Source organism: Taurulus bubalis (genome assembly GCF_910589615.1).
Source record: "Taurulus bubalis genome assembly, chromosome: 9".
In the NCBI taxonomy this organism is placed as follows: domain Eukaryota; kingdom Metazoa; phylum Chordata; class Actinopteri; order Perciformes; family Cottidae; genus Taurulus; species Taurulus bubalis.
Window position 1 is genome coordinate 2,903,221 of NC_136597.1, and position 11,757 is coordinate 2,914,977.

At 47.5% G+C, this 11,757-nt stretch overlaps 1 protein-coding gene across 1 annotated transcript; it reads left to right on the forward strand.

The window, feature by feature from the left end:
* Window positions 1-356: 356 nt before the first annotated feature.
* On the forward strand, window positions 357-10,688 carry chmp1a (charged multivesicular body protein 1A). The gene is made up of 7 exons (XM_079223167.1): window positions 357-473; window positions 1,212-1,231; window positions 1,327-1,404; window positions 3,178-3,324; window positions 3,423-3,551; window positions 3,655-3,848; window positions 9,540-10,688. The coding sequence occupies exons 1-7, from the start codon at window positions 467-469 to the stop codon at window positions 9,559-9,561; spliced, it is 597 nt and encodes a 198-aa protein (XP_079079293.1). The 5' UTR covers window positions 357-466; the 3' UTR covers window positions 9,562-10,688.
* Window positions 10,689-11,757: the final 1,069 nt, after the last annotated feature.

The following is an 11,757-nucleotide window of genomic DNA, read 5'->3' on the forward strand; positions in this document are numbered from 1 at the left end:
ATAGCGCATTTAAGAATTACACCATGCGTTGCACTGTGCATGATAAATGTGAAAATAAATCCTTCACTACACACCTTCAGTACCGATCACTATAACTGTGCTGCATAAAAAACAATCATCATCTTTGTTGATTGTTAGCTCACCAATTCATAATAATATATTGTATATATTTATATAATTGTTTACATAATCTAGATTTTTCTAGAATTTTATTTTATTTTCCTGATCCACTCCCCACGCTACTAGATGGCGGTAATGCCCCATTTCGTGGCTTGACAACCTCCAAAAAACATCAATGAAAAAAAGAACAAGAAGAAGAAGAAGGAGGGCGACGATTTCAAATCACGTGACTACCCTAGAACCAGGAAGTTGGATCCACCGCCTTATCACAACAAACCCAAAGCGAGCCTGTTGGGGAGCCGTTAAGTATTCCTCTGTGATCCGCTGGAGTCGTATTCATCTCGCCATGGAGGGTATGTCGTGTTTGAACCGCCGAACGTCTTGACGGCTGTTTTTAGCTGTAGCTGGTAGTGTTTAGCTTAATGACAGCTAGCTAGCGTTAGCTTGTTAGCTTGGGTGGCTGGTTAGCTAAGTTAGCTGTTATGGTCAGTAGTTTATTTGTGTCATTATCTCACTGTAGTTGCTATTAGTTTGTCCTTTAGTTTGATTCAACGTGACATCTTAACGCCTGTCACTGAGTTGTTTCCTCACAAATGACTGACGTTAGGAATGTCCCACTGATTCGCTCCTGGACACTCCTTTATGTGTCACTAAGACTGCAAACGGAAAGATACACAGAAACAGTCGCTGATCGAAACCTGGTGAGAGGTGAAGTTTTTTGTTTTTTTCAGGTTATATTTTGATTATATGTTCAGGTACATTTGAATACGATACTTGTATCGTTTCCCACAGTTGTGACGGTTTAGGTTTGTGTAAATCTACCAGTTTTTCTTCGAAATAATATATATATATATATATAATTATTATTATTTCGAAGAACACAAGAGGCATACGTGTTGTATTCTTTCCCAATGTAAAAGTGCTCACATTCAAGCAAAGGAAACAGTCTAGACAACTTCTTGTCATCACTCTCAGAGAATGAATGTTGTAGTAATGAATGTAGTTATTAATTTAAGGGTTAGCATATAGCAACGCAACAATCCTTTGTGACAGTCGACATCACATAACTCTGTCTCTCACTGTCCCCACAGACACACTCTTCCAGCTCAAGGTATGTATCTGTGAGCGGCTTCAATCCGTATCAATCCTTTTTCAACTTGCGTCCCATTTCCTCATTTCCTGCACGTCTTACTCTGCGGTTCACAGTTCACCGCCAAGCAGCTGGAGAGGCTGTCCAAGAAGGCAGAGAAGGAGTCCGCCAAGGAGCAGGCCAAGGTCAAGAAGGTGAGCCCACTGGCCCGAGCTTCAGGCCGAGCCACCGGAAGGGTTGACGTGCATGTTGATGTTCATGTCGTACACATGAGGTGATCAGGTTTATGTTCATGTCGTACACATGAGGTGATCAGGTTTATGTTCATGTTGTACACGTGCTGTGATCAGGATCAATACGATAATTCATCCCCTTTCAGTGGAATCATATGCTAATAACATCATAAACTGTGATACTTGTGTAGAAAATCTCTTTGTCTCTACGTCCTCCTGCTCCACTTTGTTTAAAACATAGTGTATAATGTTTTATTTTAAAATTATGTTTAATATCTCAGCAACTTATTTGAGATAAAGGGGGAGATTTTCTTTTCCAAGGGTATAATATAAGTTTTTAAAAATAAACATATTGTATATGTATTTCTTTCTTTCTACACTTTACTTTGAAACTAACGGTAATATTTATCAATATATTTAGTTGTATTTTCAACTTGTCTGATAACCTTTTCTTGCCATGGAGCTCCGTGATTGGAAATCTTTTAGTTGTTTTTGTTTACTCTGTTGATTATTTCTGCATATTCTTCTGGTCAAATGACAGCAGGGAGTTCCACTCATCCGTCAGCAGGGGGCAGTACAACTTTAGCATTGATGAGGAGCGCCTCACTGTTGTTGCTGTTATTTCTTCGCTCCACTTCTCATGTCCCGTCGCAGGAGGCTGCTGTTGTTTTTTATTATGACACACACACACACACACACACACACACTGTTATCAGGCAGCACGAGCTGCAACATGGACAGCTAAAGGTTGATCAGGAAGTTATTTAAGGGATTGGCTTTGGTTGATAAACGGTTATGGATATGTATCTGATACAAACACTAAACACATGCTGAGTAGCCTGCTTTCTCTATTTCATATCTTTACTTTTGTGGTAGCTTTTTTTATTTATTGTATTTTAAACCCAAATGAAACATGGTTCGCTATAGTGCAGCATCAGTTTTCTTTACTTGAAAACTATGAAGACAAAAAATGTGTAGTTGACTCTGTAAAAGTTTAATGGAAAGACTAATTGTTTATGTTCTAACTGGGCATGGGACGATATGAAAACATTTTATGTCAGGATTATATGATATTATATGTTATCCCCATAATGATCAAATTGTGCAAAACAAACCTCTTAAAATTACACTTACTGGAATTTGAAGAAATCAATATTTTGCATCGCAGATCTTTTCTTTGTGAAAAACAACTTATCTTAAATAAGGTCATCATACATCTTAATATAGAAATATTTTATTTTTTTAAAGGACAAATATGTTTTTAAAAAATTACCAGTAAGAAAGAACAAACTCACACACAATGTGTGAGTCTGTTCTTTCTTACGTGATGATTTTTTTTATATTTCTTTCAAATCAGGATCTATTTTCTTCTTCTCTACTTGATAGTGAGTAAATTCATGATTCTCCCAACAAGGGAAGGTCATTAAAGCCGGGGTTCACCCTCCCAGCCATCCACAAGCATGTGGTGTTTAAAAGACAAAAAGTCCTGTTTCTTTTGTTTTCTGAGTGGAATACTGGACTTTGGAATTTTGTCAGTTGAGATAAATCACTGGAAGTCGTCACTATGGCATCTGGTAACCTACCTCCGTAATGACAATCCCATTTAGGTGAAGCCTTTGGCTCCATTTCTAAAATGCTTGTGTACAGTTTAGTTTTTACTAAAGGAGGCGCACCAAATGGGAATTACGATCTTATCTTTTTCGAGTGTTGACCGAGTCTTTGTCTCATCGCCAGGCTTTGCAACAGAAAAACGTGGAATGCGCCCGAGTTTATGCGGAGAACGCCATCCGGAAGAAAAATGAAGGCCTCAATTGGCTGCGCATGGCGTCTCGAGTCGACGCGGTGGCTTCCAAAGTCCAGTCCGCCGTCACCATGAAGGCGGTAAGATGCAGGACTATACCGCTGCTTTCTTGTTACCACGTCGTTTCCTGTCTTTCCAGAATGACACGTGGCTCTTTTTCTGTTCTTTTCTTCGTCAGGTGACTAAAAACATGGGCCAGGTGACCAAAGCTCTGGACAAAGCTCTGGGCTCCATGGATCTCCAGAAGGTCTCGGCGGTCATGGACAAGTTTGAAAGCCAAGTCCAGAACCTGGACGTCCACACCTCGGTGAGTGGCTGCACACCGTGTGCATCTGTTCTTTGATACGTTTCATGCTTTTTGGCACTGCCTTGAGTTTACCTTTCTCCTCCTCCCCACTCCACCACACCAGGTGATGGAGGATTCCATGAGCTCGGCCATGACGCTGACCACGCCCCAGGAGCAGGTGGACGACTTGATCCACCAGATCGCAGAGGAGGGCGGCCTGGAGGTGATGGACCAGCTCAGCCAGCTCCCCGCCGGAGCCACCTCGGTGGGCGCCGAGAGCTCGCGAAGCCAGGACCGGGAGGACCAGCTGTCCCGACGGTAAGGCCCGTGTGTTCCCTCCCGTAACTACGGGTTACTGGGTTGCTTTCGCTGCCTCGTGTCTGTGCTGCTGCTGCCAACTTTAAATGTCGTGTTTACGAACAGTAAGTGTCAAATTCCTGCACCGTGTGCCTTTTTTAAAGCAAGATGCTGAATCTTCCCACGTCAACTCTTTCCTCTCTCTGGGCGCTGGCCTAACAAGAAGCACATGACCCGGCAGTTAGAATAGAGCATGAGGTCAGGACATTAGATTACCACCCTTCCCCCACCACTCAGAGCTCTGGTGCAAGACGGGCGTGTCGAAGCCGCTCAGAGACGGAAGGAGGATCCTGATACGAGTTATCAAACTCACGGTTTGTGGTGAACAGTCAGAAGGAGCAATGGCAGCCTTCAGTGTGTTCCAGGAAATCCTGATGATGCAACCGTTTCTTGTGTTGCCTCCTCGTAGTCTGAGGTAATTGGTCATCAGTGGGAGACGCTCCAGGGGAAAACACGTCTCCATTTTGAAAGTTACTCTGCTTCAATAACACGTCTTCTTTCAGACGAGTGGAGAGAAAACATAAAAAATACACATTCAGGTGTTTATTTTACTACTTTGTCTGTTTGCGTCTGTAGATTTCTGCTGAATTCACTAAAATGTACCATACCATAATGCCTCATTTGCATATTTAAACTTCATATTTAAAAAAAAATTGGAAGAAAGAATATGCTTAATGTTAGCAAGGTTTTACACAGGGGTGTGTTCATACGTCATTCATAGTTATGCAACATGGTCGTTGACAGTGTTTGCTGATTTATGGAGAGATACAGAAGAGATTTGCAACTTCCCCTCAGCAAACACCTTTAACTGTAATATGTCAACAAAATGAAACAGCAATTTTGAACCTGGTTTTATCCAATGTTTAGATTTATGTCCTGGAAATGTATGAAAATTAGCAAGACCAGATAACAAGATACTTCTTTTGCATATTTGCAACATACATTTTCAGTAAGTTTGCTTTATTTCTAAGTAATAAACTGGGGACGTTTCCTGGTTTTCTATTACTTTATTTTATTGGTCTCGTCACCCCTGCAGGTTTCAGTCAGTATCTGCAGATGACAGTAACACCTGACAAAGATGTGACGAGTCCATCCATCCATTATCAGCCGCTTATCCGGGGTCGGGTCGCGGTGGCAGCAGGTCCAGCAGGCCGACCCAGACTTCTCTCTCACCCGCAACACTTTCTAGCTCATTCTGGGGGATCCCGAGGCGTTCCAAGGCCAGCCGGGAGATATAATCCCTCCAGCGTGTCCTCGGTCTTCCCCGGGGTCTCCTACCAGTTGGACGTGCCTGGAAAACCTCTAATGGGAGGCGTCCAGGAGGCATCCTGACTAGATGTGAACCACCTCAGCTGACTCCTTTCGACACAAAGGAGCAGCGATTCGACTCCAAGCTCCCTCCTGATGTCCGAGCTCCTTACCCTATCTCTAAGGCTGAGCCCGGCCTCCCTACGGAGGAAGCTCATTTCGGCCGCTTGTATCCGAGATCTCGTTCTTTCGGTCACGACCCAGAGTTCGTGACCATAGGTGAGGGTTGGAACATAGACCGACCAGTAAATGGAGAGCTTCGCCTTCCGGCTCAGCTCCCTCTTCACCAGGACGGACCGGTACAGCGCCTGTTTTACTGCTGCAGCCGCACCGATCCGCCTGTCGATCTCCCGCTCCACCTTACCCTCACTCGTGAACAAGACCCCGAGATACTTGAACTCCTTCGCTTGGGGTAGGCAGTTTGTCCCCACCTGGAGGGAGCAATCCACCGGTTTCCGGCAAAGCACCATAGCCTCAGATTTGGAGGTGCTAACTCTCATCCCTGCCGCTTCACACTCGGCTGCAAAACGCCCCAGTGAATGCTGGAGGTCACGGTCCGAGGAGGCAAACAGGACCACATCATCCGCGAACAGCAGAGAGGTGATCCCGAGACTCCCGAACTGGATCCTCTCCGCCCCATGGCTGCGCCTAGATATCCTGTCCATGAAGGTCACAAACAGGACCGGTGATAAAGTGCAGCCCTGGCGGAGGCCAACACCCACCGGGAACGTGTCTGACTTATTACTAAGGATACGAACACAGCTCCTACTGCAGGTGTACAAAGACCGGATAGCCCGTGCCAACGGGTCCGGCACCCCACACTCCCGCAGCACCCCCCACAAAAACCCCCGGGGGACCCGGTCGAAAGCCTTCTCCAAGTCTACAAAGCACATGTAGACTGGTTGGGCAAACTCCCAGGACCCCTCCAGTAGTCTTGCAAGGGTAAAGAGCTGGTCCACTGTTCCACGACCGGGACGGAATCCGCACTGCTCGTCTTGAATCTGAGGTTCGACAAGCGGTCGGAGCCTCCTTTCCAGCACCCTGGCATAAGCTTTTCCCGGGAGGCTGATCAGTGTGATGCCACGATAGTTCGAGCACACTCTCCGGTCCCCCTTCTTGAAGATGGGAACCACCACCCCGGTCTGCCAGTCAATGGGCACTGTTCCCGACCCCCATGCGACACTGAAAAGGCGTGTCAGCCAAGACAGCCCAACAGTGTCCAGCGCTTTCAGCATCTCAGGGCGGATCTCATCCACCCCTGGCGCCTTGCCACCAAGGAGCTTTTTGACTACCTTAGCGACCTCTACCAGGGATATGGGTGAAACCACCCCAAAGTCTTCCGGCGCTGCCCCCTCTCCGGGGGACATGTTGGCCGGGTTTAGGAGTTCCTCAAAGTGCTCTTTCCACCACCCGACGATCTCCCCAGTCCGGGTCAGCAGTTCCTCCCCCCCCCCCCCCCCCCCCCCTGCTGAGAACAGCCTGGGGTAGCCCCTGCTTTCCCTTCCTGAGCCATCGGATGGTTTGCCAGAACTTCCTTGAGGCCAACCGAAAGTCCTTCTCCATGGCCTCCCCGAACTCCTCCCATGCCCGAGTTTTAGCATCCACGACCATCGCAGCTGCAGCCCTTCTGGCCTGCCGGTACCCATCAGCTGCTTCAGGAGACCCCTGGGCCAGCCAGGCCCGAAAGGCCTCCTTCTTCAGTTTGACGGCTTCCCTCACCCCCCGTGTCCACCACCGGATTCTCTGGTTGCCGCCTCGACAGGCACCGATGACCTTCCGACCACAGCTCCGAGCAGCCGCGTCCACAATAGAGGCTTTGAACATGGTCCACTCGGGTTCCATGTCCCCAGCCTCCCTCGGGATTTGTGAGAAGTTCTTCCGGAGGTGGGAGTTGAAGACCTCACAGACAGGATCCTCCGCCAGACGTTCCCAGTTCACCCTCACTACACGTTTGGGCTTGCCAGGTCTTTCTAGCTGACTCCCCCGCCATCTGATCCATCTCACCACCAGGTGGTGATCAGTTGACAGCTCTGCTCCTCTCTTCACCCGAGTGTCCAAGACATACGGCCGCAGATCAGCTGATACGATTACAAAGTCGATCATTGATCTCCGGCCTAAGGTGTTCTGGTACCAGGTACACTTATGAGCCACCTTATGTTCGAACATGGTGTTCGTTATGGACAAACTGTGGCTAGCACAGAAGTCCAACAACAAAACACCATTCGGGTTCAGATCGGGCAAGCCGTTCCTCCCAATCACACCCCGCCAGGTTTCTCTGTCATTGCCTACGTGAGCGTTGAAGTCGCCCAGGAGAACTATGGAGTCGGCGGGCGGCGCCCTTTCCAGGACCCCTCCCACCGACTCCAAGAAGGCTGGATACTCCAAAATGCTGTTCGGTGCATAAGCACAAACAACAGTCAGAGCCTTACTCCCCGCAACCCGTAGGCGCAGGGAGGCGACCCTCTCGTTCTCCGGGGAAAACTCCAACATAGCAGCGCTCAGCCGGGGGCTCGTGAGTATCCCCACTCCCGCCCGGCACCTCTCACCCTGGGCAACTCCAGAAAAGGACAAAGTCCAACCCTTCTCCAGGAGCTTGGTTCCAGAGCCCATGCTGTGCGTGGAGGTGAGCCCAACTATATCTAGCTGGTACCGCTCCACCTCCTGCACCAGCTCCGGCTCTTTCCCTGCTAGCGAGGTGACGTTCCACGTCCCTAGAGCTAGTCTATGCTGCCGGCGGTCGGCTCGCCCAGGTCTCCTGCCTGGCCCGCCGCCCGGTCTACATAGCACCCGACCCCGATAATTCTCCCCGCGGGTGGTGGGTCCACGGGGTGACTGCTGCTCCATGCTGTTTCTTCGGGCTGAGCCCGACCGGGCCCCATGGACGAAAGCCCGGCCACCAGACGCTCGCCGACGAGCTCCCCTCCTGGGTCTGGCTCCGGGAGGGTGCCACGGTTTCCCTTGTCCGGGCGAGGTAACTTCAGACCGTGGGCTGCTATTCATCTGGGTTTTTTGAACCGCTCTTAGTCTGGGCTCTCCCTAGAGACCTGTTTGCCTTGGGAGACCCTACCAGGGGCTGATGCCCCGGACAACATAGCTCCCAGGATCACTGAGCCACTCAAACTCCTCCACCACGTTAAGGTGGCGATTCATTGGACGAGTCTTTGGTTCTAATAGTTGAACCATTAGTGGAACGAGCCTGAAAGAGGAAACCTGTTGAGTGACCACGCCTCCCACAGGAGTACAACAACGTAGGTTTGGTCGTGGTACAGGAATCCATTTAGTTACTGCCACACCCTCTTTTTGCCAATTGGCATGAACTAAAAAAAAAAAACACTTTCACTCACACACACACTTGACCTCCATGTCCACTTTAGCCTCCTAGTTCTCGTGTTTTTTTAAAAGATTGTACTTTTTGACTGACACTATAGTTAGTTGGGAAAATTAATGTAGAACTATTTAGATTGTTGGTTTGTCATTGAAATAAGCGCCGCTAAAAACATGTCGGCTCTTATTGTAGATTGATTATGTTAATTATGGTTCTGGGATGTTGTGATGGGCATTTTCTCACTTCCTGTAACGATGGATGAATCAAAAATAGTCGACATATCGATCAAAATACTGAATGTTGATGTCGGTGAAGTTCTCTGTCGTGGACCTTCTCTCAGGTTATGTATAGAAGTCCTAATGAGGAGACCACACAGCGACCGGCGCTCACGTGCCGACCCGTCCGCCGCTCATGAAGGCGGAACACGGAGGTGATGGTCTCCGTGGTCACAGGCGTCTTGGCAGCTGTGCTGTGAAGCCCAGAGCTCTACAGGGATAGTTAGTAAAGGAATACGTGTTATTGGTTCCTTGCTTTGAAATAAGCTTTGTGTTTAACACAAGCTGAAGAGATAACACAGGTTTTAGATATAAAATAGGTCAGTAAACGCCCCTGTGGTAAATTGAGAAGCTTCTACGTTCTTTAACAAAGGTTCTACATGAGACGACTAAACGTTCTCTTGGCGGCGGTGACGTTGTGTGATTCCTTTACAGTTCCTGTTAAAGCCTTGACGTTAGCTTTCTTTTTGTTTGTACTTCTGACGCTTAAAAAATAACTTAAGTGGCGTTCATTTGTGACGAGTATCTCGCTGAACAAAATAGGAAAACACCCATCATTCACTAATTGTCGAGGGCGCTAGCATGATGCTAACTTCCTGGTTGGCTGTGGCTGTGTGTGTGTGTGTGTGTGAGTGTGTGTGTGTGGCAGTGTATCCCGGCCCTCGTTCATGACACTTTTTGTGTGTATCTCATTTCTCTGAAGCACCAAACAATGACACGTCGTCTCTTCTTCTCGTCCCACAGGTTGGCCGCCTTGAGGAACTGACGGCCGCGCGGCAGCCGACGAGTTTAAAGACGGCGACAGGAGCTGAGCGTGTGCGATTCTATCGAACTGTTCCTACCAGGAGGACTTAATGAGCCTATCGATTCCCTCCCCCCTTTCGCTCTATAAATACTCTCCCACACACACCGGCTAGTAATAGCACCTGAGAAGGCTTCATCTGTTCCTGTTGCCATCTCCCCCTGGAGCTCTGTTGGATCTCATTCTACCTTTCACTTCCCTCTTTCTCCTCCTGCCGGGTCGACACTCAGCACTTCTTAAATCACACCACGTTATGCTTTGTACAAAACAAACAACACATTTTACAAACTGTATAGGTTCCGTTGGGGAAAAAGAATGTTTTAATCAGCAGTTACAGCGACCACACAGACGTACCTGCGCTTTAGTGTTTTCGACTCTGTTGGGGAGAGGGGACATTGAACAGGAACCAAATATCAGCTTTAGCACTTTGGTGCTTTTAAAAGTAAAAAAATAGACGGCGACGTGTCGGTAACACAAACAAATGAAAGTCTCTCTCCTTTGCAACCGCTTCATGGTGACGTGCACGACCAAGGACGACCAAGGACCTTTTGGTCAACGCGTGATTCGTGTGTTCTACTTTCTTTTTATTGTTTGTTGTTCTGATGACTGTATTCAGACGTTGTAGTTGCTTTGAACGCCTTATATTGGATGCAGGCGCATGCCTAGGTGCTACTTCACCCAAGTCCACCCCGCCAGTGCCTGAAGGACAGTAGTTTAGAAAGAGAACAGCAGCGTAATCATCCCCACCTAGATCAGTCCCAAACAGTTGTCAATTAAGAGCAGGGATGTACATTCTGGATATATATGTATATATTTTTTTCTTTTAACGAGAATCGATAGCTCCTCCTACTTTGCCTTGTAAGCCACCATGTTGTTTCTTTAGATCAGAGCTGTGTGTCCTATTGGTTTGGGTGCTTCCCTCTCTGAGCGTTAGATGTTCTCGTCCGTGACCCAGCATGCAGTTCGAAGGCCGAGACCTCGGCCGACGACACACGGAGGGTTTATTTGAACTGTTCAGCAGACTTTGCAGCATTTTTTTTCTTCTTTTTTTCTATATTTATCTTGTGGAAAAATAAAACCTCGCCCTCTGACGCAGTCTTTCATTTGACTTCTGTGCAGCCGGTGTTAAGTGTGTGTGTGAGAGTGAGTGAGAGTGTGAGCTCGGATATCAAGCAACAGCTTATCTGCTGCACAATGTAATCACATTTTTGCTTTAGGACATCTTAAAGTCAGTGTTAAGCTCATATAAAGCGTGGTAATGGTTGACAGGTCAGCATCAATGCAATGCCGTAGTTGCCACATTAACTCTGACATTTAGAATATTAAAATGTAGATTAAAGTATATTTAACTATTTCCTCATCAGAATCAATGTGTGGCACGAGAAGAAGGCTTTATTGTTTCATAATCTGAACACACATGAAAAAGGCTCCACCTCTCCATCATTGTTGAGCCTCTTTTTCTTCTCTTTGTTGTTGTGTGTCTTTGTTTTTGTTATGTATTTTCTGTGGTTCCGTGTCTCTTTGTAGCTGTTTTTATATTTATTTGTGGTAATGTTGGTTCTCTTCCTAATAGGTGATTGTCTCTTTGAGTGGCATTTCGTGGTTGAAGCCCAGGGGAGACGCTTACAGGAAGTCTATTGAACAGTTCAAATGAGATGTGACGCAAAATGTCTGCGTTCATGTGCTTGTCTCACGCCCTCTGAAAGGAGTTCTGTCCAGTCCTCTGGGAGACTTTGGCGCCCCGTCCCCATATTGATAGGATCCCGGCTGCGGCCCTGTCCGTGACTCGTTACCAGGCCGTCGAAAGCCTCGTGTGGACCGGCTCTAAATTGCCATTTCAGGACTGGGCTCTTTCAGATTAGTCATGACGGCTGCTCTCGACCCATTTTCCACGCCACGCAAACCACCACCCCGATTTTGGCTCGTAAACATTCACACAGATGCAGTGTGCTCTTACACAAAAGCCCAATACAGGCCGCTGTGTTCTCTTTGTGAACAGAATCCTGTCTTCCTCACCGAGGCTGTGACTTGGGAAAGTGTCAAGATGGAGATGGAATGTAACTGAAGTTTTTTCTCTCTGTCCCTCTCTTGTCGTGAGGTGAATGACCATCCGGTGGGTAAATGATTAGACGGCGCTGGGAGGGGAGCAGCACATGATGT